The sequence below is a fragment of the Planococcus citri genome, chromosome 5, assembly GCF_950023065.1.
Source record: "Planococcus citri chromosome 5, ihPlaCitr1.1, whole genome shotgun sequence".
In the NCBI taxonomy this organism is placed as follows: Eukaryota; Metazoa; Arthropoda; class Insecta; order Hemiptera; family Pseudococcidae; genus Planococcus; species Planococcus citri.
Genome location: NC_088681.1, coordinates 63,498,901 through 63,526,245, shown reverse-complemented (window position 1 = coordinate 63,526,245; position 27,345 = coordinate 63,498,901). Strand labels below are relative to the sequence as shown.

At 35.2% G+C, this 27,345-nt stretch overlaps 2 protein-coding genes across 2 annotated transcripts; one reads left to right on the top strand and one right to left on the bottom strand.

Annotated features, from left to right (window-relative positions):
• Positions 1 to 1,079: 1,079 nt before the first annotated feature.
• Positions 1,080 to 27,286, bottom strand: LOC135848927 (uncharacterized). The gene is made up of 4 exons (XM_065369023.1): positions 26,507 to 27,286; positions 24,683 to 24,782; positions 24,470 to 24,574; positions 1,080 to 1,399 (listed from the first exon to the last, which is right to left on the bottom strand). Exons 1-4 carry the CDS (start codon positions 27,280 to 27,282, stop codon positions 1,187 to 1,189), a joined length of 1,194 nt encoding a protein of 397 aa, XP_065225095.1. The 5' UTR covers positions 27,283 to 27,286; the 3' UTR covers positions 1,080 to 1,186.
• LOC135846995 (uncharacterized) lies at positions 6,157 to 21,145 on the top strand. The gene is made up of 2 exons (XM_065366371.1): positions 6,157 to 6,563; positions 16,990 to 21,145. Exon 2 carries the CDS (start codon positions 16,991 to 16,993, stop codon positions 18,341 to 18,343), a length of 1,353 nt encoding a protein of 450 aa, XP_065222443.1. The 5' UTR covers positions 6,157 to 6,563; position 16,990; the 3' UTR covers positions 18,344 to 21,145.
• Positions 27,287 to 27,345: the final 59 nt, after the last annotated feature.

Below are 27,345 nucleotides of genomic sequence, written 5' to 3'. Positions count from 1 at the left end.
GGGAAAATAACTCTCGCCAGAATCGGTGCACGTGAACCAGAAAGGCATCACGTAGATATACTTATCTTTGAAATCGAAATCCGTCACTAAAGGTATGAAAATCGAAGTGAACGCGATCAGACTCAGGAACAGGATGAAAATAGACAGCACGACGACGAGAATTTTACGAAATAGCACCTCGGTCAGCTGAGCAGCCTGTTCGCCCATATCGTGAGCATCTCCTCGTAGATGTTTGACGCAAATCAGCAGTGATTTCTTGTGAGCTTTTACGATCCAGTGCAATGATAAGAAATAGACGTGAGCCGATACCTGGATTAGGATTTCGACTCGATGGGCCAATTCGCCCGCATTCGTGAACCCGACCGAGCATCCTAGCATTTCGATACAGGTCACCGAGGTGATGAAGACCGAGTACAGCGATTCCAATTTTCGGTATTTTTCGTTCTCGATGATACCGCCGGAGAGCAGAAATAAGAATAAGAATAAATCCACGATTTTACCCTCGAGTATTTTACGAATTAGCGACATTTTAGTCGCCTGCATGGAGGCGACTTTTCTATACATGTATGTTTATCGAATGATCCATAGAAATGACCGATTGGTACGTTCCTTAGTCCTTATGTTAAATGGTCACAGGTCAGACTATTTTCAAAGTGTCAAATAGTTTTTTAGATAATTGGATGTGTCAATTTAGACTTCTCTAAGGTGCTACGAGAAGTTGAAAAACTTCGCAAGTATCTAATTAGCAACATAAATTAGTGTATTGTTTTTAAAATGCCAAGAAAACATCACACTTTGGTAATTTTCTTCGAAAAGCAAATGATAGGTCTGTCTTAAACGTAGCTAAGCTGTCCAATTAAAACTTTTCAACTTGGAAAAAAATCGAGTAACGGTTTCGAAGGTATTCTTAATTAATATGCCTGTGAGTGTGAGAGGTGTCCTCAACCCCTTTTCACACTTTTCCTCCATCAAGAAGTTCAATTGTAATATAGGTACCATTTTTTGAGTGAATTTAATTTTTTGTGTCAGCTCTCCAGGTCACACTAATTGATTTATGTGGGGGGGGGGGGGGTAATAAAAAAATACAACCTTTCGATTTTTTTTCGTTTTTAAATGTCATTATTATCGTGTTTCTAATTATAACACTTTATACAGACTAGTTACTCGTAATAAATGGTAATTAAATTTACTCGCGTTGAACTAAGAGTAAAAAATTCAATAACGAATATATCACTTTCAATGATTTCGAAAACAAGATCAAATTCATCGTGTACATTTTGAAAGGTTTGATCTCGATCATTCGTTGACTTTGTAATAGCATCATCGATAACAATTTACGAATCTTGATGAAATCCAAGTACCAGGGTATATCGTAAAAGTACTCCATGCAGTTTTCATTCTGCAATAAAAATTTGATCTTTTTTAGGAACTGAGCCATTCACGAAGATCAACTTCGTTGATCAAAATACTTTGCATTAAAGCTCGATGCCATCATTGTGAATCAGAAATGCCAGTTTTTACATTGCTTTTGAGAAGAGGGAAGTGGGAAAACAAACATTGAAAGTTTCATTCTTTGTTTCCAATCTTTTATCCATAATAAACAGTTCTTCTACTGTTCAGGATATTTTGTCAATAATTTGGACAATTCCAGCAATTTTTTAAAAAATTTACGGGAAATTTCATCAATTTTCATGACATTAGAATTGCAACAAATTTTGCTTAAAAACACCTCATTGGTTTAATTTGACTGGAAAATAAATGAGACCCTGAAAATTTGTCGTTCTTTTACTCCACAAACTTATACCAGCTTCATTACAATGGTTTTCATCAATCTACATTATATGGAATGTCGAAGAGGGGGAAGGGGGTGAAACTTCAAAATTGAGGCCGAACCCCCCCCCCCCCCTCCCCGTAAAAATCATCATTAGGTAATATGGTAATTCTGGTATTATTAACTTTTTGGATTCGATGCAGCCTTAAGGAGCAGGGCTGAGGTCTCCAAAATTGAAGCCAAAATAGAAAAAAATTCATTCACGAGTAAATTGTGATCTCGTTAACTTTTTTGACTTGAAACCTGAAAATGTGTGAGGTGAAAATTGTAAATGATTCAGACCTTACTTTATTGAAGCCCATTTGAAAAAGTTCATTTGCCCAAAAAAATTTAAAAATAATAGAAATTCGCACAATTCAAGGATTTTTTTTCACTAAAAAATTCCAAGTATGAAGGTTTGAAAAAAATGGAAGGGAAACGGGGAGGAGGAAGGGGGCAAACTTCTCTTCAAAAATATTTCAAATCAATATTGTAATTATTTTTACACATCATCTTGTCATCGCATCGTAGGGTATCGATTTCACTGACCCTGAAAAACAAAAATCTGCAAATAATAAATTCACGTGATCCCCATATTTTTTTTTTTTTTTTTTTTGAAGAGTAGAATTTTATGTCACTGAGAACTTTTTCAAGGTAAAAATCTTGAAAAATCGGTATTTAATTCATTTTGAAACAGTTTATCGCCATGACATGTTCATTTTTTAAAATCTGAAATTAATTATTAAAGAAAAGTGAACCTCGAAGAATAATTTTCACCCCGAAAAGAGCTGTGGAAGGGAGCATATCATTGTGCTAGATTGAGATTTTGGAGGAAATGGTCTCATTACTCGAAAATTCAAACCCTTAAGAAAAAAATGACGTGGTAGAATTACATTTCTGAATGGGTAATTCCCTCATTGGATATGTAGGTAAATATACATACCGAGTAGGTACCTACTTTCAGATGGAATTTTCTGAAATTTTGATTTTTTTTGAGTACTTTTGAAAAATATTGTCCCTTAAAGAGAGGAGGAAAAAATGAAAACAATTTCTGGTCATCTCGAAAAAATTACACGAGTATCGGATTACGAGGTTTTGAAGGTGCTGAATGTAAATTTTAAACCCTATATTTTGACCCCCAAAATCAAAATTGAGACCCCAGAAAATGAGGGAAAATGGGAACGAAAATTCCAAAAAAATGTAATAATTTATTATTTTATAGCGAAACGTATTTCAAAACCAGAATTAGGCATATTTAAAAATCTGTACCTAACCTTATTTCAATTCCAATGTTGAATTTTTTGAGATTTCGAGTACAAATGTTCTTGTTTGGAGCTCTGGAGAGGAGAAGCTCATTTTTTGAATTTGGGGTGAAACTGAATTGAGAATTATTACAACCACCGCTTTTGAAAGCTAAAAATTCAATATTCATGTATGCGCTTTTCCAAATTTCTAACCTTCAATTTTGGATTTTTGGATCAAATCATGTTCAAAACGTTAAGTCGTAACAAACGTTATGTTTTGAACGAAATTATGTTTAAAATCTTCATTTGTTAAAAACTGGTTTTCTCAGATCTTCTATGCTTTTAAAAAAGTTTCAAATCTAAAATTTTCTGATTTCTAAAAATTTTTATCATGGCGTATGCGTTGTAAACAATCATTTTTTTTTCATCGTCTGGTCTCTTGATAGAAAAAAGAAAATCAACTTAAGTTTGCAAAAAAAAGAAAACATGAAATTTTGTTTTAAATTTATAAAAAAATTTAGTTTTGTATTATTTCTTACCATTTTTATCCTTGGGGACGAAGTTAGAACTGATTTCAGAATTAGAATCAGAGCCATCAAAAATTTTCAAGTCAGTATAGGTACTCCTAAAAGCATTTTTTAAAACTTTGTACCTCAAGCCCCCTTCTAGAGCTGAAAGGTAGTTTAATTTCGATTTTGGGAATGGGCTGACTTCAAAATTTTTGGATCTGTTACAGGCAGGAATATGGCCACACTGCTAGTGTAACTAGCTGTGTTTCCTCTCTTTTCCCTTCGGGGGGTGAAGAACGATGTACTTTGTACAGAGTTCTAATTCCAACTTCAGTATATAATTGAATCTACTCGATTCGTGATCGTTTTGACTCGCGACTTGAGTGATTATTCGGATAATGTGTTAAACTTCGGCTAATTCGGTTATATTCATACTAATTAAATCAGTGAAACACAAACGCGTAGTGTTGTTGATTACTACTTTGGTGAGTCAGGGAATGACGAATTTGGTAGCCTCCTTTTATTACTCTGTCCTTAGGTAATTAGCAAATGGGTATGGTCTTTTGATCTACATTATACAGTAACTTGATAAATTATCATCTATTCGGCTCCAGTTAGGTAATACTCTCCCTCCTCTCACATTTGGCGCCCGAAAATTCGGTTTTAAGGGCATGTGTGACTGAAATTTTGTATTTTGTGTGAGTGTGAACAGGTACCTAGTGCATGCATATATTTGCATTGTAAAAATTTCCCCCACATGTGTATTTTCTAGTCAATTTTGTAATCATTTTCGTGTATAAAAATCATGTATTTATTACAAAAGTCGAATGTGTTTAGTTTAAGGGAAAATTCTTGAACCTGTGAACAAAAAATTCTAGTCGCTTCGTGAATTTTTGTTCAAAATTCATCGTGCATCGTGTCTGCTAGTGCCTAGTTTTCACGATCAAACAAGGTAGTACCTAGTGCTAGTGAATAGTTCGGTTCAAGGTTAAAACATCCGACCAAAAGTGGCTGTTATCTTTTTATGAACATTTCTGAACTCGTTGCAATAAGTTTCAGTCACTATGTATTTGATCGTTCTGTCGAGTGCTTGCTTTATTGTTGTGCTTTTTTGAACTTGTGATTTTTAGTGGAAAATTGTCGTTTCTTCTCGCAAATTGATTTTTATGTCTAGTAGTGAAGAAGATTTCGTCATTCCCCGCCCCTATCGAGTTCGTAAACGTACCGCGGCTCAAACTCGTGACAGTTTAGCGAATAAACAACGCCGATTAAATTCGAAAAAATCCGTGTGTAAAAAATCAATCGCGAATCCGGTATCATCCGCGAGTCAACCGTTCGTCTTTAATACTTCAACACCGAAGCCATCATCATCAGGATTGCAACGTGACATCAAACCTCAACGAATCTTCACGCCGATCAATCCTGTGCCAAAGCCACTACCTCAATTCTCAGCTCCATCGTTTATCTGGGACTCCTACGATTTTAATCGAACGAATATTAATCAGGTAACTTTGCCAAGATTTATCAGTGATTCTAGTGCCGAATTTAGTCCACCGAATATGGCTCAAAATCACGAAAATCGTTTTCCGCAATTTGGTCCAGTGCCTGATGAACCGATAATTCCAGAGGCTGATAATTTCGACATAAAAGATGTGCTACGTAAAAATAAACAATATGTGCAATATTACAAAAATGCACTAGGCGCTCGTGCTGACGAAGCTGAAGCTGGTATTCGACAAAATACCAATGATATTGCTAATCATAATGCTGCGATCCAACGATTGAGTCAACTTTCTGTGACGATGGGTGAAACTGTGACGAATAACAGTAACGCAATTGCTGCAGTTGGTGTTGCTATGCAAGACTATCAAGTTGCCCAAAACACCCATAATGATTATATTCATCGTCGAGTGGAAAATAATCACAGAGAGGTACAAGATCAAATCAAGATGAGCAACGATTTCATCACCACCGGCTTAATTCCTACTGTGCTCGATCACAATGAAGGCATAGAACGTCTTAAAGCTCTTCATCAACAGTTACTCCAAACAGCCATAAAAAACACGGATGATATTACTAATTTGAATCAACATGTCACCAACGAGGTGAGAACTTTGGAGCAAGCTGATGAAGCAAATGCCACCGCATTGGCTGGATTTCGTGAATTGACCAATCAAAATATCGCAAATTTAAACACGAAAGTCGATAATCACATCTCTCAAGCTGTGGAATGCACCGGTGAGATGATAAACACGATTCAAGCTCTAACAAATCAGTGTAAAGCAAATACTGAAAAGCTAAATCAAGGAATTCGTTGCACTGGTGGTCATGGTGTCAATAATAAAAAGACAATTACTATCGAACCGTCTTCGTTGGAAAAATTTGGTATAAATTTCGATAATTCAAACAAGTATTTTCCTCATCATTTTGTTGGTCGCTTTGAAAGCTACACAGCAACCATCAACATACACGAATCGCAAAAATGTCTCATCTTTCGTGGTCTTATCAACGTGTCCAATAGTAAACATTGGATCGACTCAAAATCAGATGTTGACGAATTTGATAAAATGAAAGAATTTTTCTTTGACGAATTTTGGTCGCTAGAAATTCAACAAGAAGCTCTGGCATTCTTCAGGGATCATCTGCAAATCGCAAAAGACACACGTAGTATGTCCATGATCTTTGAAAAATGGATTTCATCCATGAAAAATATGGAAATTTTGACTGATACCATGATTATTTCAAACATTTTATCGAAAATTCCTAATACTGTCTTGCCTGATGGAGTCGATCCAGGAATCAATAATCTAGTCGAATTAACCGCGTATATTAATCGATTATCGAAGGTGCGTAGAGATTCGAATGTCAAAAAAATAAGATTCCATGACAACTATAAAAAGGACAACCGCGATCTACAAACCAACAAGGGAGGTATGGCTGGCAAAGGATTCAAGAATGATGCGAAGAAATTTTTCAACGATATCAACAAAGTCGATACAGGTAACGATGATAATTCTTGTAATGATAATAATAATACTGATGATACTGCCGATCCACCTCCTCCCCCTCCTCCCACCGAAACGGAGAAGGGAAACGACAAACGCTAGGCAAAGGGCCTAAACCTAGCGAGTCGTCACCAGGCCCAAATTTATTGTCCCAATTTTCTGAATATGTCTTTATTGGTGACGGTCTTGCATTCGTGGCTCAGAGACACGAATTAGGGACTCACGCAGAGATGCCACCATACCTGCGTGACCAAATTTCTCTCCCCCGTTTATATTCAATTTTAAAAGAAACAAAATTCGAAAAAGACAGATTTGTCGTAGGTCTATCTCAAATTGAATACAACCATGGTACTAAACCTTACGAAGTCATAAAAAATGATGTTATGAAAATTTTAGATTTATTATGCAGTCTAGGTGCAAAACATATCATAATTTTACCACCATTCGTAAAACCAAAATGTGTAGGCGAAAAAGGTGTTTCTTTGTCACGTCATGCGGCTCATCGCAAAATGCTTGCATATTTTACAAAAGATCCTCGAATATCGCTATGGAAATCCCCATCGTTTGTTTATTGTGCTACTGAAAAAGCTTTTAGTCAAGGTAAAGAATATGAAAGGCCAATGATTGATGAAAACCGCGATCTAATCGCTATTGAAGAAAAATTTCATTATTCAATCAATTGTAAAAAGTACTTTCCGCGTATCGTTACCTACAAGGAGGTGGTGAATGCACTAAACAAGGAGATGACGGAGGCTCAAATGCACAACGAAAAAATCTTAAAAAGAATTGCTGAATATCACGAAAAAACAACTAATCGTATGAAAAATTTAGCTAAAAAATCAGATTCAGAAAATTACAAACCCATTAAAAAAGAAAATTCTTTCACCCCCACCACAAACGACAGTGGTCCTAACAAAGAAAAAACTGAATCATCTATCAAAGATGTAAAAAATTCTGAAAACGATAATCAGAAAAAAATTCATGTTTTGAAAAAAGGGGATGGAATCGATAGAAAAGGTCTTTTTGAACCGAAAAAACCTAAAGAACAAGAGGGTGAATTTGTCAGAAAAGATCCTAAAAAAAGATGAAAAAGAATTATCAGAATTTCAGGAAAATTTTTGTCCAACTGGATTTTTTGAAAACAAAGATGAACCTCCGTCAACTCCAAAACATCGTGGTATTTATCCATTAAATTTTATTGATAATATCGATTTTACAAATATCGTCAAAGAACATGACATGACCAATTTAGAAAGATCACAAATTCCTGATCCAATAACAACTGAAAAAGATCAATCTCATGTTGTTGCATTGGGAATTGGTAAACAAACAGAAGCCATTAACGAACAATTGGCAGTTTTACTTGACACAGGCGCATTACCGAACGTTTTGGCTAAATCCACTGTATCGTATTTAACAAAAAATCATCCAGAAGCCATAAAATATATTTTATTAAATCGCCCTGTAAAGCTAAGAATGGCAAATGGAAAAATTGAAGATTCCATGTCATGTATGGTCTTAGTCAGTTTATTCTTTGACGATATTAGATTAAGAATACCTTTTTACGTTATTGATACTCCCCACCATACCGCGATAATTGGTCGTTTATCTATGATAGTATTAAATATTCAAAATATATTTAACGGAGGATACGCTTTTTGTCAACCGAACGCCAAAAAGCGTAGAACTCTGAAATTTTTAGATCCATCTACTTTTCAAGGTGCTATGCGTATTTTTCAATGTCATCATGTTGAGGCATATGAAAACGAAATCGTGTACGATACAGCCCAGTATACCGCAAATACCACCAATATGCACATCGATGTCGAAATGGATAACCATGCTGAAATTTATTTAAAAAATTTACGTAAAAATCTGAACATTTTGGCTGAAAAGGGCAAAATTACGCAGGAAACTGCTGATGAAACGTACAAACAGTTTGCTATTTTTGCTCCAATCCATAGTAAGTACCCAGGTCAATATAAGGGTGAAAAAGTAAAATTCAATTTTAAACCCGGTGATGATCATTTAAAACAGTGGGTGGGGGAAAAATACCGTCCTCCAAAAAGACTTATGGACCAAATTAGGCAAAATTTAAAATGGATGATAAAATGTAAAATGGTTAGACCTTCAAAATCGCCTTACATCAACACCATGCAACCAGTAGTAAAAAAATCAGGTGACCTCAGAATTTGTTTAGATGCTTGTGAATTGAACGTTTTTCTTCAAAATGTCATGACAGAGCCACCTCCAATTGAAAGCATAATTTTCGACGGTGGAGATGACGAGTTCTTCTGCACCTTAGATTTTACTGCTGGATTTTGGCAGTTGGTTCTAGATGAAGAATCTTGCAAATTTACTTCTTTCCAACTTGATGGCCAAGTATATGAATTTTTGAGAATGCCTTATGGTGTAAAAACCGCAAGTGCAGAATTTATTCATATGATCAATGAAGTTTTCAGAGATCTAGAAGGAATTCACAAATTTGTAGATGACGTAAAGGTTGCTGGTAAAACTTTTGACCAACTTAGAGAGCGTCTTTTTAAGGCTTACGAACGTATTTGAGATGCAGGTCTTACTCTCAATGCCACAAAAACATTTTTATTTATCGAAAGGACTGATTATTTAGGGTTTTTAATCGAAAAAGGCACGATTGCTAAACAATCACGAAAAATTGAAAAATTTTTGGAATTCGAGAAAAAACATACTAAAAATGGTAAATTCATTTTAAGCAACATGACAGAAGTGCTACGGTTGATTGGTTTAACTGGTCTGTATCAACGATTCATTCCAGAGTATCAACAAATACTCGCACCATTTTACAAACTTGCGAAAAAAGATAAAGATTTTCTTTGGGAACAAAAACACGATGATGCATTTGCCAGATTGAAGGCAGAATATTTGAAAAATTTTAAATTAATGCCTCCCAAAGAGAATGAAGATCTTTACTTGAACACGTTTGTCTCTCCCGACGCCATGAACGCTGTCCTCTACCAAGTAATCGAAGGTGAGGAAGTAATCGTAATGTATGCTAGCTATGCGTTGAAAAGTCATCAAAAATTATTCACAATTTACGATAAAGAGATGATGACTCTTGTAAAAATTATGCACTCATTAACCATGTGGTTAATGGGTCGAAAAATTCACGTTCGATCAGATCTAAAATCCATCGTAGATAAATTCAAGACTCTCACTCAAACGCATAGAAAGGCTGCAGCATGGATAACAGAACTCAGTGGTTTTGATATCCATTATGACATAAAAAGCAAAAGTAAAAAGCTTTTCAATGTTCAAGCGCCGGAATTGACAATCGGATCAATAGGTGGAGAAATGCCGGATTATTACAAACCCGATCCGGATTTCGAACCCCAAAAACTAGAACTATGTCTTAATACAGTGGAGTGGACTCAAATCCCACCACTAGAAGTAGAATTCACCGAAGTGCATGCTCAACAACACCTCAGGTTACTTGCTGAAATTCATGCTGAACAAGCTGAAGATGATTTTTGTAAAAAAATTGTAAAAGCTCTTAAAGCAAATCATCAACCTTCAGAAAAACAGGCAATAAAAAGCCAAAACTCGAAAAAACGTCAATATTGTTTAATTTCTGATCAAAATAACAATGAAGTTTTGTATCGTTCATATGATGAAATTCATAAAGTACCTGTGCTACCTGCGTCATTATTTCGTGATACCATCGATTATCTTCATGTCTTATATGGTCATATTGGTACTGCCAAACTCGAAATGATATTTAAACGTCACTATTTCAGACCAAATGCCTTGTCTTACATTCGTGAAATCACTTCATCGTGCATTATATGTAAGATGAACAAAAATTATGTAATGAGAAAGGTAATGGAGTACGCTCAGATCGAATCATTCGCCATAGGTAGTGTACTTTCAGTAGACATTTTTGGACCAGTGGCATCTCGCAAAGGCCATCCAAAATATTTGTTAGTAACAAAAGATGTCTTCACAAAAAAGGTCTGGTTACGAACATTGTTCAACATAAAAACTAATTCTATTTGCAAAGCAATGGAATCAGTTTTAGATGACATCAAAAATCGTGGATTTAAGGTAGAAAAAGTAATAACCGATAATGCTTCACAATTTATTAGCAATAAGTGGTGCATTTTATTACGTTCTTATGGAATAAAAATCGGTCATACAACACCCTATAATCCTATGTCGTCACTCGTTGAGAGAACAATGCGAATAATTGGTGATAAACTACGAATCAAAATTAATACTTCATTCGATCTGAAACGAGACCACCATGGATGGTATAGGCACATTGAAGATATTGAGCAAGAAATAAATAATACCCCAACTGACGATGGTTTCAAACCAAATGAAGCTTGGGGAATTATTGACGAATTAGCGCAAGGATTTGCAACTCCTGATCAAACTTTTGATTTCAAACAAGGTTTAAAACAACTGATCGAAAATGCTGCACAAAACGAGTTTAAATCGGTGACTTCTAAATACCTGCTTGAAAATAAATTAAATAAGAATGATTTTACTCCTGATCGAGATGGCCATGTTCGTATAACAGCGGACGGCGCCTGCTCGAGAAATGGCGATGACAATGCGATTGCCGGAATAGGAATTTGTATAAAACCTGAAGGCAATCACAATGTTTCAGAATGAATTTCCCATCCATTGTTTAGAAATTCCAACAATTTGGCAGAATTAATCACAATCGGTGTAGGATTACAAATTATGCTTTACAATGGTGTAAAAAAATTAAAATTGTACACTGATTCGAATTATGCTGTAAAAGCAATTAATCAAACGGTCCATACATGGATGAAAAATGGATGGAAAAATTCTCGAAACAAGGAAGTTACTCACAAAGAACTTTTCAAGGAAATTTTAAATTTAATGTCTAAATTTGAAAATTGCGAAATTTTACACGTCTTCGCAAGACGATTTGATTATACAAACATCATTGCAGATGGTTTAGCCAAAAAGGCAGTGTATACTTCTGAAATGCAAATTCAAAAAATTGACGAAATGTCGAATCGTCAAGTAATTGAAAATTTCATACGTGAGAAACGCCATCTTCGTCGAATAAAGGAGGAATATTTATTCAACAAACTCCATGGCGACCCAACACCTTTAGAAAACGGCGATATGGTGCTTTTAACCGAGCACAGACATTCCAGTTTTGAGAGGGGCACTACTGGTAAATTATATGCCAAAAGAAGCGGACCTTATATCGTAAAAGGCCGTCCTGCCCACAATTGTTATATTATCGAATCAACTCATAAGAACAAATTTGAACGTTTTGTCAATATTCGTCAATTGACATTATTCTTAACAAAAGCGCAACAAACAAAACTGGAATCTGATGCAATGTTAAAGTCCAAAGTTGATAAGCGAACCATGGAAGAAAAAATTCATGAATACCTAACAACTCATGAAAAAGAACTGGAGTTGGATGTGGATCAAGAGGTGGAATTAGAACCTCGAGAATTTGTCATTGAAAAAGCTGCTCAAGTGTTAAAAACTAGAGTACAAAATGCTGAACGCGATAAGCGAGCAGAAAATCGTGATAAAAAACCTGAAACTCATGATCCACAACCAACAAAACCAGTGCAGCCACCTGCTGATCAATCAATTAGTGTACTTCCAAATTCGAACACCAATCAGCAGGGGCAGCCCCTACCTACTAATACCTCGTCTGAGCAACCTATCAAAAGAGGAAGAGGAAGACCTCGTAAACAGCCAATTACACCTACTGGCGTAAACACCTGTAAAACTCAAAAGAAAGATTGCTCAAACGAAGATAAAAATGATAGTCAACCTCTGAATAGTATTTTTGGCAATTTTACATATCATGAAGATAACAAATTACTTTTTGATGCTTTGAACGAATTTATCACTGAATCCTCAGAATCAGATGATGATAATGAAATGATGAATGAAATATCATGTATTCAAAAAATTTATTCACAATCAGAAAACATGGAGGAAAAACCAAAAAATTACAACTCCATGTTTGGAAATTTTGAACAACTTAAAAATTTCAAAATGCCTAAAAATGAACCTAAAGTATCTGATGTATTCGACTCAAATCAAATTTCATATGGCAATTACAAGCCTAAAAGTGAAATAAAAGACATAGATTTCACACCAGTAGAATACATAATTGACGATGGCTCAGATTACGATTCAGAGGTATATGACTCAATTTTTGATTATGACTACCAACTTGGAAACGCTGAAGAACAGCAAATAGTGAATAATGAGGCACAATCCAACTCTGGATACTTTTCAGACGATGAAAAAGAAAACGAGTTGGAATATGCTGAAAATATGTTTAACTATTATTTTAATGATAAAAATGATCAGTCAGAGAATTCAGACATGGAAGATGATAATTCCAAAAAATTAAATCATAACTCAGACGTCGAAAATGAAACTGATGACGAATATTCATCACCAGATGAAAGCGACGATGACTTTAGATAATTTAAACCACTCAACGTCGTAAATTCTCTGACAATCATTTCGATACTTTGAATAGTCCAGTTCAGTCGTAGTTCTTAGTGTTATCTTACTGTGTAATCGTGTTACAAACTAGTAATTTTTCGTGTCAGGTATGGAAAAATTACTCTCAATTTTCTATCTCCCATCGTCTAGCAAATGTTGTTATTTGCACCTTCAATTAAAACATCTGAATGTCATCGAGTACAAATCAAAAATTCGAAATTATGATTCAAATTTTCGTGAATCTGGCATCAATCTAGACGTTTCTAGATCCAATTTACCTACTTCTTCTCGTCGACGACATGACGCATTGGATGAAGGGACTCCACAACAAGGTGGAGTTTCCTCCCAGGGGATCACTCGGACTGAAGGAGAAGGATCTAAGGATCTAGCTTCATTAATCTCGATTGATAAAAAAGATTACAGACGAAAACGTAAATTTGATCAAAATAAACATCCGTTGAGTACCTTGAATTCAACCAAAATCACCTTACATGAGCGATTTTCTACTTTGGCTAGATGTATTTGTGACGAGTCAGATGATTTTATTGAGCGATTTTGGTTTACCTACAACTCATTTTTCCCTCCCTCCGCCACATGGCTCGATATGCTTTTACAATTACGAATCGATCCCAAAATCCCACCATGCGTGTTGGAACGTGTCGAAAAATGGTTCAAAAATCGTACAGAATCATCAAAATTTGCATTCGAGTACGATGTCAGAACCAAAGGCATTGTTGAACGCAATAATCGCCTTTGGTACTGGAAAGTAAATCATGATGGAGTTGGCGAATTACGTCATAGAAAAATTGATGATAAATGGAGAAAATCTCAAAATAGTTTCAAAAAAGAATTCGAAAAAGATAGAAATGCTTTCATCAAAAAATATTCCAAAAGAAAGCATTCGTCATAAAAATTCTCCAAAACGACATCAAAATAAATTTCTCACATCGTGGGGCATTTATTTTTCGAAAAACATGTCGATTTTATTCATAAAAAATTTATTCAACTTTCAACCTCGTAAATCATGCATTTTTATTCATGCACAAAAATGTACCATCGTAAAATATCGCCTAACTCCGAACTAAAAATATTTCACGTCGTAACATCATAATTTACAACAATGCAACGCAAAAGTTCCAACGAATTCAAGGCCGTATATCGTTGTAACTCTATTGTTCCGCTACAACGACGAGAACGCTTCAAATCTGAAGAGTTTTTGTCAAGCGTATAGGGGGGGGTCGATTCTGGTACTCTCACGCATCAAAACGCGTTTCAAACCGTTGCAAGTTGCGTTTCAAAGAATGCAACAACGGACGGTGCGGAAGGGAGAGGGGAACTCGTGGTTTTTCCCTGGCAAAAGAATTACAGCACGAATTTTTCTGCCAGTCTGTTCTTTCTGCTCTTTAAGTGTATTATTTTGTGTGCTTTTTTCGTGCGAATTTATTTCTAATCGTTATTTTCCGCGTCATTTCTTGATTATTAAATTACAACCGCGTAATTAATCGCTATTTCTTCAAAATTTTTTCGTAAATTATCGCGAAATCATCAATTTTTCGAGGTATTTCACCGAGTGTAAAGATTCCAGCTGAAATATAAAGCGTATACCATCACGTAAGTTGAGAAGCTTCTCAAGTATTTTCAATCATTGTGTATGTTTACTTCGTGAATCAAAATTTTAAAATAGTGTCTTATTCAGATAGGTGAATTTTGACTTACGAAAATGGCGTATAGTATGTGGGAGTTCCATCCTCAGTTAATTATTTTTACGAATAATGACGAAGAAATGCTATACATGGCTAGGGTATTTTTATGGATGAGCTTAATCAGGTTAATTTATCGTCATCGTCCGATGATGATAGAAGATCCAAGTTGGAGAATTATAGCTATGAATGGCAGACTCTATTCTTTTGAGCGATTACCATTCAGATCAAATTACCCAATGGAAGCCTATCTGGAGGCTTATCATGCTCTCCATAGACCACGAAGAAATCGTCGTCGTAACTAATCAATTCGATAGGTCTAATCATCAATTCGTGGTCAAAAAATTCATCTTTGGTTTTCTTATTTATTTTATTTTTTTTTATTCTTCATGAAACAAAATTCATCTTTTTATTCAGTTACTGTCTCACTAAATTTATTAATTTTTTTATTTTTTTTATTCTTCTTTTCTTTTTCTTTCTTTTATGATATTGATAATATCACTCAAAGTAAATTTAGTGAAAATTTTGTCATTTCAGTGAAAAAATTTCGATTCGAGTGAAATCTATCCAAGAAATCATCTCATTCACCAGACCAACGTAAGTCAAAAGTCATGTCTCTTCCTGCCGAATTCGAAATTGATCCAGTATACGATATCATTCCTTATCTACGACCAGAGTTATCTTACTATCAAAACAAATTAAAATTTCAAGAGGAGGAAGAAACTGATCCAAAAACTGACTGGCTGAAATTTTTCCCAACTCTCACTATGAGCAGAAATGACCGAATATTCAATCTATTGACTATGCGTCATCTATATTACAACATCATCCTAGATGCACAAAATCCAGATGGACCCAGACCACCTGTCACATTATCAGCCGGCGGAATAACGGTTAATTTCACAACTATAAACAGAGATCGTCCTCATCGCTTTAGCACGATACATGCAATCTATGGGACCAGTCAGTCAGTTTTGCATCAGCATCCTATCAGAATTCCACGAATCATGATTGTAGTCAGAAACAATCGCATAGTAAGGATCGAATTTGAGGATGATGATTAGGTCAAATTTTCGAATAGGTCTAGCTCAAGTTGTTTCACCATTTCTTTTATTCTTTTAAAAAATCAGAAGATGATTTTATCTTTTTTCGCACAATTTTTTCTTTCATTTAATTTCAGTTGGAGTCTGCACTAAAAAATTGAGAAAAATTGATTCGCAACTGAACAAGATGCCTTTGATATATCATCGCCAGAAATTGGAATTTTACGAAGATGATGATACATCATATTTTGAAAACTACAAAACAGTCATGTGGCATGAACAAAAAGTACTGTATTGCAAATACAGATATGAAAGAATGATGCAGAGACGACATAGACCAAATCAACGAGATTCAATTCCTGATACGTTCAATTATGTCCAACAGCAAATTCGTAACAATTCTCTCGATCCTCCGCGATTCCTGATTTTTGTCAACAATCAGACGCGTATTTCGATGTTTCGATTTTGGAATCTCGATTCTATTGTCTAAAAGGCATCAGTTTTGCGAATCAATTTGCGATCATTAGAAGAAAGTGTGCTTTTATTTTATTTTATTTTGGTCATAATTTTCTGTATTTGGTTAATTCATATTTATCATCAAAATTTTTTTTTATTTTTTTCTATCAAAGGTTTGGACTGCGTTGATCATGCCTAGGATATTACAAAAACGCAAATCAACGGATTTTTTCGAAAATCAACTACGTTGGAACGAAACCGACGAATCATCGGATCGATGGAAATCTGTTTCGCATATATTTTCAAACTTTTATATTCATCGTCCAAACCAACATCACAACAAATTATACATTTACCTGTGCATTGTACATGATCGATACGATCCAAATGAACCATATCCGTTTCCAGACCCTATTGTTTTTACAACAGAAGGAATGCATTTTTATCCAGATAGGATCCCTCCTAGATCAACGCGGTCCAACTCTTTTATTCAATCCTTGTTGAACACAAATCAAGAAATTTTGCATGAAAATGCATTTTATTTACGCACTCGTTTATAAAAAATTTTTTTTATTTTATTTTATCAACAAAAAATTCACAAAATAGGAACATCGTTATGTCTAATACACTCGTGTTCGGTAAACCGCGTGCAATTCGTCGTAAAAAATTTGTGTCAAAATTGTTCAATAATTATCAATCATCTTACAACTTGTCACTACAGGATGAAGCTCCAGTATTCTACGTTTACGTGTGCTAGCTGCTACAACAACATGGCCCAGGAACCGGAATCTTCTAAACCAACCGAATTGGCATATTTGGCCGGATGCGGCTGCCTGTATCACAGGGATTGTTTTAGAGGTCATTTTGGCAACGACCTAGACCCAACGGGACGAAACGTAAAAACCTGTGCAAGGTTATCCTGTGGCCAAAGCATCCTCGAACACCACCGCACAATAGTAAAACCTCGAATCAGTAAATTCGTCATCTCAGATGAGTCTGCCGCAGCAGAGAATGCAGCAGCTTTAGTCAAAATCGAATCTCTCACGAACGAGGTGAACAACCTTCGAAATGCTCTAACAACAGCTCATACCAGTGAACGTGAGGCCAAGAGGCTAGTATCGGAGGAGAAGCTAATGACGGCGGCGGTGGAGAGGAAGCACCAAGAATTTCGAACTAAACTGCTTAAACAATACCCTGGTATAAAATTGGACCTGCACGAAAATTGTCAGGAGTGTCCATCACCTCCTAAAATGGTGACAAATCCAGAAATCATCACAATCGATGAGGTGATTTCTCACACAGTCGACGAACCAATACCTGTGCCAGCTCCAAGCGTAAACTTGCCAGAACCAGAAATTATCGATATTCAACCAGTAACGCCGATTATCATCGATCCAAAAATCGCTTCAAATCTCAAACGCCCAATAATTGCAATTCCAATTTTTAACGAAAATTCGCCGACATTCAAGCGTAATGCTGCTCTGGATTTAGACTTCGTTCCGCCCAAAAACCTCAAAATTTCTCCAATTCGAAGACGGCTAAATCCAAGGACGATTCCTACCCCGCGCCGACCCCATGCGGAAACGCTTCAAGCTTTAAATATGCAGATGGAAGTCGATGAGGGGCATGAAAAGGAGGATTTACCTGCTTCGAAAATGGTCAGCAAAATCGTAAAACCGCGAAAGATCGAAAAACCGCGTAAAGATGTAAAACGCATCGATAGATCATCGCGAAAATCACCTGTAAAGAACGTCAAAAAACTCCTAGAATCTGTGGAACGAACGGAACACGAAATTCAATTCCAAAACCAAACGGATGCTGGCTTCTACAAAATCTACAATCTTCCACCTTCAGCGCTCCAGCCTTTCAAACTGACCGGATACGCTCGAACCGGATTAGTGCAAACAAAGCACTTTCAAAATGGAAAAAACGTAATGTTCATCATGGATTCGTGTTTACTCGGCGACGGTTACGTTTATGGAATGCTGACAGCCCAAGGAATCCATACCGACTTCTCAGACTCATTTTCGAAAAGACTTCTAAAAATCGAAGATCTTGCTGCTGAGCTAGAGTGATACGTCAGTTTGCCAAACAGCATCATGTTGTCTATCGGTAATTTCGAAGCGCAAAATAAAGTACCAGCGGATGAATTCAAGAAGCAGTTCAAATACCTAATTGATTTGTTACAACGAAAAGGTAACAAGGAACTAATCGTATTCCCTATAATGAGACATTCGGCTGAAGAAACGGATTCGTATAAAAAAATCGACGATATTTTGAGCAATGGTGGCGATAACTTCAACGGTACCTACGTTTATTACACGAAAGCGGTAAATGAAGCGCGTAAGAGATGGACCGAACCCAAATGGGAAAATAAAACCTTGTCATTTCCGAGAGGTTTCTTCAATCTACTTCTTCGTTTAATGCGAATCGAACTTCGAGACCCAACGTACTTCGATCGAGACTTCCCTCCTCTACCGCCGCCTCGTCACTAATCTTCGATTTCGGGTTCGAATTGTCTTTTTACGTATATTTTTACCTAACCATTATTCTTACTGCATGGTATTAACACCATTTGATTTTTATCATGTATAATGATTTTCCATTCACAGCAAAATATCACTAGCTTGACTCACATCAACATCAAAGATTTTTTATGATGAATCATTAAAAAGAAGAAAATATTCGAAAAGAAAAATGATTTGAAAAAATTTCAAAATTTCTCTCATCGTCTTATCTACAAATTTCAAAAAATCGCAAAAAAGGCACACATTCTGAAGAATGTTTCAAAAATAGCCAAACAGGACGACGAAAAAATCTTTTATTTGAAAAATCTAATTATCAAAAAGTGAGTTCAAGCACAAAAGTGAAATTAGGTCAATTTTTCGATGACTTATTTTAGAAAAAATAACCATATCAAAAATGCAAAGAATTCAAGATACAAAACTTTGCTATTTTCCAATCCAATATTATTGCTTTAGAATAGGGAAAAGTTAGGTGAAAAATTAGAGTGAACCCAAAATTGAAAAAGATCAATTGCAAATTGACACACAAAAAGCTGACGTAGGGAATAGAAATTTAATCATTACTTAATTACTTAGTCAAAAAATTTTTTTTCTTTTCCATTTATTTATCATCTACCTACGATAGTGTCTATTTTTATTTTTATCAAGAAAATTCGATAAAAAAATCAATTATTCAATTATTTATCTATTTATGTATCACAACGTGAAAATTATTTACTTATGTGCCATATTCATGTTTATTGTGCATTTATCTACTTGTGTCCATATTGTCCTTTTCATGTCTTGTCGTAATATTCGTTACTAGGTCGAATTTTTATCATCATTTTCATTTTTATTGACAAATGTCAACTAATTAATCAATTCGTTAATTTATCATCATCTTTTTGTCTCATTTACATGATCGTCAGCATTAGATAGGTATTCTCACGACAAAAGAGGCTTATAACATGCCAAAAATAGGGTACAGTGTTCACTATAAACTGCTGTCTAAATAGTATTTTGATTATTCGAGGAATTTTTTCCAAAATCAGCAGCAATATGAAGAAAACTTCGATCAAATTCTTCAATTTGGCACTTAATCAATCAGCCTAAAAGACAACAACAAATCACAACATAGGTGTCGATCTCATTTCTTATGACTATGTGTGTGTACTTTATTTTTCTGCATCCATCATGCATAATCTTTATCATCATTTTCAAATCATGTCATGTACCCATAAGGTAATTGTAAAATTTTTTATCGAACAACGAAAATGATAAAAACTCAACGAAGTCCAAAAATGATGATTCAGCGACGACGATATATGGTTTTCGACGTTAGTAAATGGTTCACGACGACAACATATGGTTTACGACGTTAGTAAATGGTTCACGACGACGATTAAATGGTCTACGACGACGATAAATGGTCCACGACGACGATAAATGGTTTATGACGTTAGTAAATGGCCAAGTCAACGGTGACAAGATTTTGACAATTATTGTAAAAAACAAAAAAATCGGATTTGACATGTAAATTTTGTATAATTGTTATTTATTAATCACGTTCATTGTGAAATATTTTTCTACAACCTTATGTAAAGTAAAGACATAAGGAAAGATTATGTAGCTTTTTCTATTTGTATGATGTTCCTATGTATATGTATATGTATTCTTTCTCTATGTGAATTTTTTGATGATTGTTAATCTTTTTATAATATGCATATCTTATATTTGTAATTGTTTATTATGTGCAAACGAATTTGCTGTATTTGACAGATTTTTCCGATAATCCAAAAAAGTCCGAATAGAGTCACAAGTCTATGAAAGTTCGAATTGTGGGAATACCAAAAAAGTTAGGAAAATTTGTAAATATCCAATTATGGAAAAATTTTGTTTGTCAGTGGGCAAAATTTCTTTTCTAAAACGTTTATTTCCTACGATCAAAAGACCCAAAAACAGAAGGGGCAGGGGGTTAGGAGTGTGGTTTGTTCCGGTTTGTGCATGTGTCTTGTTCTGTTCTTGTCTCCAGTGCTCTTCGGAGTGCTGGTGACAGGATCAGAAGGGGCATATGTTACAGGCAGGAATATGGCCACACTGCTAGTGTAACTAGCTGTGTTTCCTCTCTTTTCCCTTCGGGGGGTGAAGAACGATGTACTTTGTACAGAGTTCTAATTCCAACTTCAGTATATAATTGAGGAGCGATATTCCAAAACACACTTAAGACCATTTTTTTCGAATTGCGTTTTTTGGCGCCTTCTGGTGGATAATGTATGGACTTTCATACCTACACTTCTAATCTACCCAAATACAGCGCGAATCCCATCTAAAAAGCCAATTTTTAAAAAAATTAAAAAATGAAAGTCCCGCCAAAACGGCCTTCATCCAATGATTGTTGGAAATGTGTTTTAATTAAAGAGCAGGGCTATTCCACGTCAATTGGACCAAGAAGTGGTAGGGGGTTCGGCGATTTTTTTGAAATTTTTCTTGTGGAAAGACCTTCCGAAGGGATGACCAATGGTGCAAATCGCATCCCTCTAGCCCATTTTTAAAGGTAGCCAGTTTCAGTGATCCTCAAATATCATCCATTTCATCAGTGGATTACTCAATATAACCGCGATACCTATCGAAATGGAACTTTTTCTCATAGTTAGGGTTTTGAAAGGCTTTTTGGTGATATCTTAAAAATCAGTGTTGCCCAGGCATCGTAGCCAAATTTTTCTAAAAAAAGTGACTTTAGTGACTTTTATCAGTGAAAAAAGTGACCAAAAAAGTGACCATTTTTTTTTAAATTCCAGCGTTCAGGAGAGCAAAAAATCGAAAAACAAAAGCAAAAAAACTTTCAATATCTCACCTAAAAATTATTACTTTATTCTCCCGCCTGGCCCCACCGGAAAATCCGTTTAAAAACAAAAATGTAAGAACGAGGAGTTCATTTTTTTATTTTTAAAATTTTAGAATTCGAATGATGTTTTTTTGAAGGAAGTTGATTTTGAAAATGAAAAAAGATAGGCCTAATCAAGGGCGAAAGCTCTTGAAAATTTGTATTTTGAGAGGCAAAAAAACATGTTTTTTTGTAAGAAGTTTATTTTTTGGCTTTAAAACTTGATTTTTAAAAAAAATCTCTTTATTTTGAAAAAGAAAAGAAAACAAACCCGAGCGAAGCGAGGGCAAAAGCTTTCGAAAATTGATGTTTCAAAAAGTAAAAATTTGTGTTCTTAAAATTCTGAAATTGTTTAATAAAGAAAATTGTCATAAAATCCTTTGAAAATGAGTAAAAAAACGATAATTTGGATGAAAATTTTGTTTAAAAAACGAAAAAAAACAACAAAAAAGTGACTTTTTTTGGAAGAAAAGTGACCAATAGTGATTTTTTGATGAAAAAAGTTACCAAAAGTTACATTTCGTGATAAAAGTGACCTAAGTCACTATAAAAGTGACCGGCTACGATGCCTGGTGTTGCCACTTTATATTGTACAAAAAATTAGCTCAAAAAGTTTCAAAACATAGTTTTCATATCGTTCGGACTCTCAAAAATTCTGAAAAAAATATATTATGCACAACTTTTTATGCTGAACAACATAATATTAAAAAAGTGGCATGGTAACATGTTGCAAAGTCGATTTTAAAAAATTCAAAGTTTGCAAAAAAACGCGATTTTTTTATTCAAAACATGAAAAAAAGTTTTTATAGGTGAAGTTGACCCATTTGACCCCTATTTTTACGTACCTATCTGTCGGAAAAGTTGAAAAACCCCTTTCACCCGATGAAATGAAAAACAACTTTAAAAAAAATAATCTCGACGAACAGTTGAGAAATAGCTATTAAAACATTAATCACTTTACATTTTGAAAAAAATTTTCCAAAACGGCCTTTGTCAACATAGGTCACTTTCATGAACGCTCAGAGGCACTAATCAACATATCACGTAAAAATGTTTAAATCATAGCACCAGGGAAGTGTTTGGGTAGGTAACAGAACAATCACCAATGCCAAATGTAACGTAACCTCTTACGTACCACGTTTTTTCCTTCTCCTGTAAAATTTCAAAAAGTGGACTAAGGGCGTTTTGGAATATCGCTCCTCAATTGAATCTACTCGATTCGTGATCGTTTTGACTCGCGACTTGAGTGATTATTCGGATAATGTGTTAAACTTCGGCTAATTCGGTTATATTCATACTAATTAAATCAGTGAAACACAAACGCGTAGTGTTGTTGATTACTACTTTGGTGAGTCAGGGAATGACGAATTTGGTAGCCTCCTTTTATTACTCTGTCCTTAGGTAATTAGCAAATGGGTATGGTCTTTTGATCTACATACATTATACGGTAACTTGATAAATTATCATCTATTCGGCTCCAGTTAGGTAATACTCTCCCTCCTCTCACAGATCTCAAACTCCTCCCCCCCCCCCCTTAGAATTTGAAGGGCTCAATTTTGATTTTGGATTTTTCGAAATTTTAGGCCCAGAGCTCCCTCTCAGTCTGTGGCTTACGTGCACAATTTCGATGTCAAACTAGTTTTAGAATTAGAATCAGCGTTTTCAAAAACCTGAATTTTCTAAAATTTTGAGTGCCATGTAACTCTCTAGAGGCCCAATTTTGGTTTAAAGAATTTTTTTTGCATTGATAAAATGAAACGAATAATCTGGAAAAATAATAAACAATTGAAATACCTATGAGGAGCCCATATCGAGTAAAGAAAGGGGGCACAAAAGATAAAAATGTCTCAAAATTTGTAAAATCGAAATTTTTCATATATTTTTTAAATTTTTTGCCACGTTTAGTTCAGGAAATAGTTTTCATCACCTTTAGATCCAATGGGGAGGATTCATGTGCCTCAACATTTTCAAAAATGGTAATAAAATGTGCATAATTAAAGATCATGTTTGGCAAGAGCGAAAGGGGAAGGGGATGAGGTTGAATGCACCCAAAAATTTGAAAAACCGGTACACTTTTCATTTCCTTTAGTTTCAAGAATTTCATTACCGAGTTGATTATTAGCCTCGAAAGGAGAATCATGCACCTGAAATATTTTTGAAATTTCAATCTCCCTTCCCCCTCCTCAACTCATCCCAGACCCCAGATTATTTTTTAACGCAAAAATTACGTAGAACTTGTCGATAATTCCGAGGAAAAAATTGACAAAATTAAAAATGTCCATTCAATTGCGAAGAATTGATCAAAATTAATGGAAATTTTTTCCAACTTGAAAGAAAATAATTGAATGTTTGGAAAAAATTAAATTAGGTAAGGTATGTTCAAACGAATAGAGATTTCATTATTTAAAATTGAAAAAAAGTAGCAAAAAAGTCCAAAAAATTGTTAAATTGAGAAAAAAAAACTGTTAAAAAATGATAAAATTTACGAAATATCACCTCAACTTTTAATTTCGAGGTAAGGCTAGAAACACTCTTTAAATCTCAGAAACCGAGATTTTAACCGCATTAGGGTGAGTTGCCTTTGGATTTTTTTTGTTGGAAAATTGAAGGGTGTGATTTGCGAAAAAATTATGAGATGATGTCGAAAGAAAGCGAGAAAAAATGAAAATCGTCAAGTCTGGGGTTCGAGTCAAGGACCAAAAATAATTTCGGATCCATCCTCCAACTTATCAAAAAATCAAACTGGCATTTCTGTTCGAGCAAGCACTTCATTTAAAGCAATCAAAATGCATCATTTTAAAATACTCAATTACAATATGGCTGATGGTCTCAGCGACATAACAGAACAGCAAAAACGACCCAGTCACGTTGGTAACCACTGACATTATCTTCATTTTGAATACAACATCCGCATCAATCTATAAAATCAGCACAAGAACGCACTTTTGACTTTACACTAGTGGACAATTGAAACCCCCAACCCAAGACAAATACCTTTTCCCTCTCCAGCTAATCATTTTGCATACCTGAGTAGCCATATAAGTAGTCATCACAATCTCCATGATACACCAGACCAGAGCCGCGTTAAATATCCACCTTAAATATTCGGCAGCATCTTTGGCATACCTGAAACACATCAGGAAAAGGTTCACCTCGCAGGTACTACACATTTCACTCTTATTCACATTATTTTCGCACAGCTCCAGAAGCGTGACGAAGTGATGTGTGGTTTTTTTTTGGGGGGAGGGGGGTAGAGGGGGTGGTGAAACTGCAATTTTCCCAGCTTTCCCGCCAGATTTTCTCAATATTTTAACCCAGACCCGGCCCCCTCCTCTAAAGTATTTCTCCATTCTAATAATTAGCCAGATGCGGTTCGAAGAAATTTTGGAAGGAGTTAGGAACAAAAATATTGAATAATTTTTAATTTTCAAAAAAATTTGAATTATTTTATCGCAAGGTTGGAAAAAATTTGGAGTTTTTTTCGTGTTTTTTTTAGCCTTTTGGCCTTGGAAAATCAAATTAAAAAAAAAAACAGAACAATTTTTATTTTGCCCGAGCGAAGCTTCAGAAAATTTACAATTCATGAGGTAAAAAAAATCATTTTCAATATAAGAAGTTTCAACGCCAAAATATAAAAAACTTTTTACAACATAAACAAACTTTTGAAAAATGGGAAAGAATTGATAGAAAATTGAAAAAAATAAAGCTCTCGAAAATTAGTATTTCGAGTGATATAAAAACGATGTTTTCTTATGTAAAGAATTATAAGGAGTTTATTATTTTTGTTTCAAAATTTTAAAATTACAATGACGATTTTTAAAAAAAAGTTGAAATTCTAAAAAGAAAAGCAAATGAACTTGAGTGTCGCGAGGCCAAATATTTTCAAAAATTAGTGTTTTGAGCAGTAAAAAAAAATTCATAATGCAAGGAGTTTATTTTTCAGATTCAAACTTGGAAAATTGTTCAAAATTTGAACAGTACGTTTTTTTTATTAGGAAAATGAAGAGTAAAGAGCCCGAGAAAAGCTGTGGCAAAAGCTCTCAAAAGTGTGTTAATTCAAGTTCTAAAAAAATCGGCAAATGAGCCCTTTTTAACGAAATGTTTTTCAAAATGCCAGGAAAAGGATAAATGAATTTGATAATTTGAAATCATATCGAGTAAAAACTTCAGGATTTGCAGGAACCCTGTAGTAGGTATTGATTTGGTTATGTTTATAGAATTTCTGAAGTTAATTTTTCATTCTTGAAAATTTTTGTAAAATTTGCACAATGAAATCCAAGTTTGCCTCAGTGCAAAAAGTTGAATTTCATAGCTTCAACATTTCAAAATGATTCTTCATTTTTTTCAGTACATAATTATTTTTATATTATCAAAAACAACCAATTTTGGCCAAAAATTAGTGATATTGTTTCTTTTCGGCGAAAAATAGGGCATTTTTTGATATATTCAGCAGAAGTTGTAACTTTCTGGCAGTTTTGACTGAAATTCATTGGAGAGACCTTTTTTTTGGGGGGGGGGATTTCAAGTAAAGCAACATTATTTTTGATGTAAGAAGTCAATTTTTCTACTCTTTCATTTTGATCGAAAAAAGAAAAAGGAAAATGATCAGGCTCGAGCGAAACGACAGTGAAAACTTTTGAAAATGTATAATTTAAGAAGTAAAAACCCACGATTTTTGATAGTTCTTTGATTTTTCCTGCTTGCACAATTTTTTCCAACCTTTTTCCAACTCACCCAATTTGCCTCCAAAATTCCCAACTTTTCGCTTAAATTTTTCTGTCAGAGGAAGTGGGGGGGAGGGGGGTGGTGTCTCCCATTTGGCACGCCTCTGCACAGGACTCAATACTTACACGTATAACACTTGTTTATATCTGATAATTTCCACAAATTCATCGACCAGAATGCTTTCATACCGTTGATACTCCTCTTTACTGGCACCATTTACGATCATTCTCAATTTTTCATCATGTAGTAGCTTCATGCTTCTAGTAAGCTCCTTCGTTCTTCTTCGAATCTCTTTCAAATGAGCCTTGAGATTAATCAACACGCAAATAATGAAACTAAACGAGCACGAATACACGACGAACACCATAGTGCACATAATCGTCTGCAAAACATTGATGGCCAAGTACTTTAGAATGGAGTCGATCTCGAGGGCAGCGAACCAGAATGGCATCGGGTAGGACTTCGGATCGTGGTAGTTGAATTTCTGCAGTAGGAAATTGATCCAAGGAGCCGATACGTACAACCCCATCGTGATCCAGTACCCGACACCGAAGCTGCGAGCAATTTTCTTGAATGTGGTTTCGGTCTCGATGGCGGCCGCATCTCCCATGAATTCCGGCAACCGGTTGGCCAATCGGTGGCATAAGGCTATGACCGAATGTCGATTATACCACGATATGATCTGGGTGCCTCCTACGTACACGTAGCATAGAAACTGGTACGATATTTCGAATCTGTACACACCGTCTGAGGTATAAAGGAAGGCGTTAATTTCACCAGCCATCAGAATCAGGTAGGCAGCTGCTGTTACGCAGATTAAAGTAGGGTTATCTACGCTCGAGCCGGGTCTTAATCCGGACGTGAAGCGAAATACGCTGAGCATGTGTAAAACGTAAGCCATTCTGCGATTATCGCGAGTCAATACCTACTGCGGATACGAATACGAGTCGAGTCGAGTTGCCTC

Bases quoted from the DNA above. Each gene is read 5' to 3' on its own strand.
- LOC135848927 (XM_065369023.1), bottom strand. From the start codon at position 27,282: ATGGCTTACGTTTTACACATGCTCAGCGTATTTCGCTTCACGTCCGGA. The intron at 24,783-26,506 runs GTAAGTATTGAG...GATGTGTTTCAG, and splicing joins TATAAACAAGTGTTATACGT to GTATGCCAAAGATGCTGCCG. The intron at 24,575-24,682 runs GTATGCAAAATG...CTGATTTTATAG, and splicing joins CTACTTATATGGCTACTCAG to ATTGATGCGGATGTTGTATT.
- LOC135846995 (XM_065366371.1), top strand. From the start codon at position 16,991: ATGAAGCTCCAGTATTCTACGTTTACGTGTGCTAGCTGCTACAACAAC.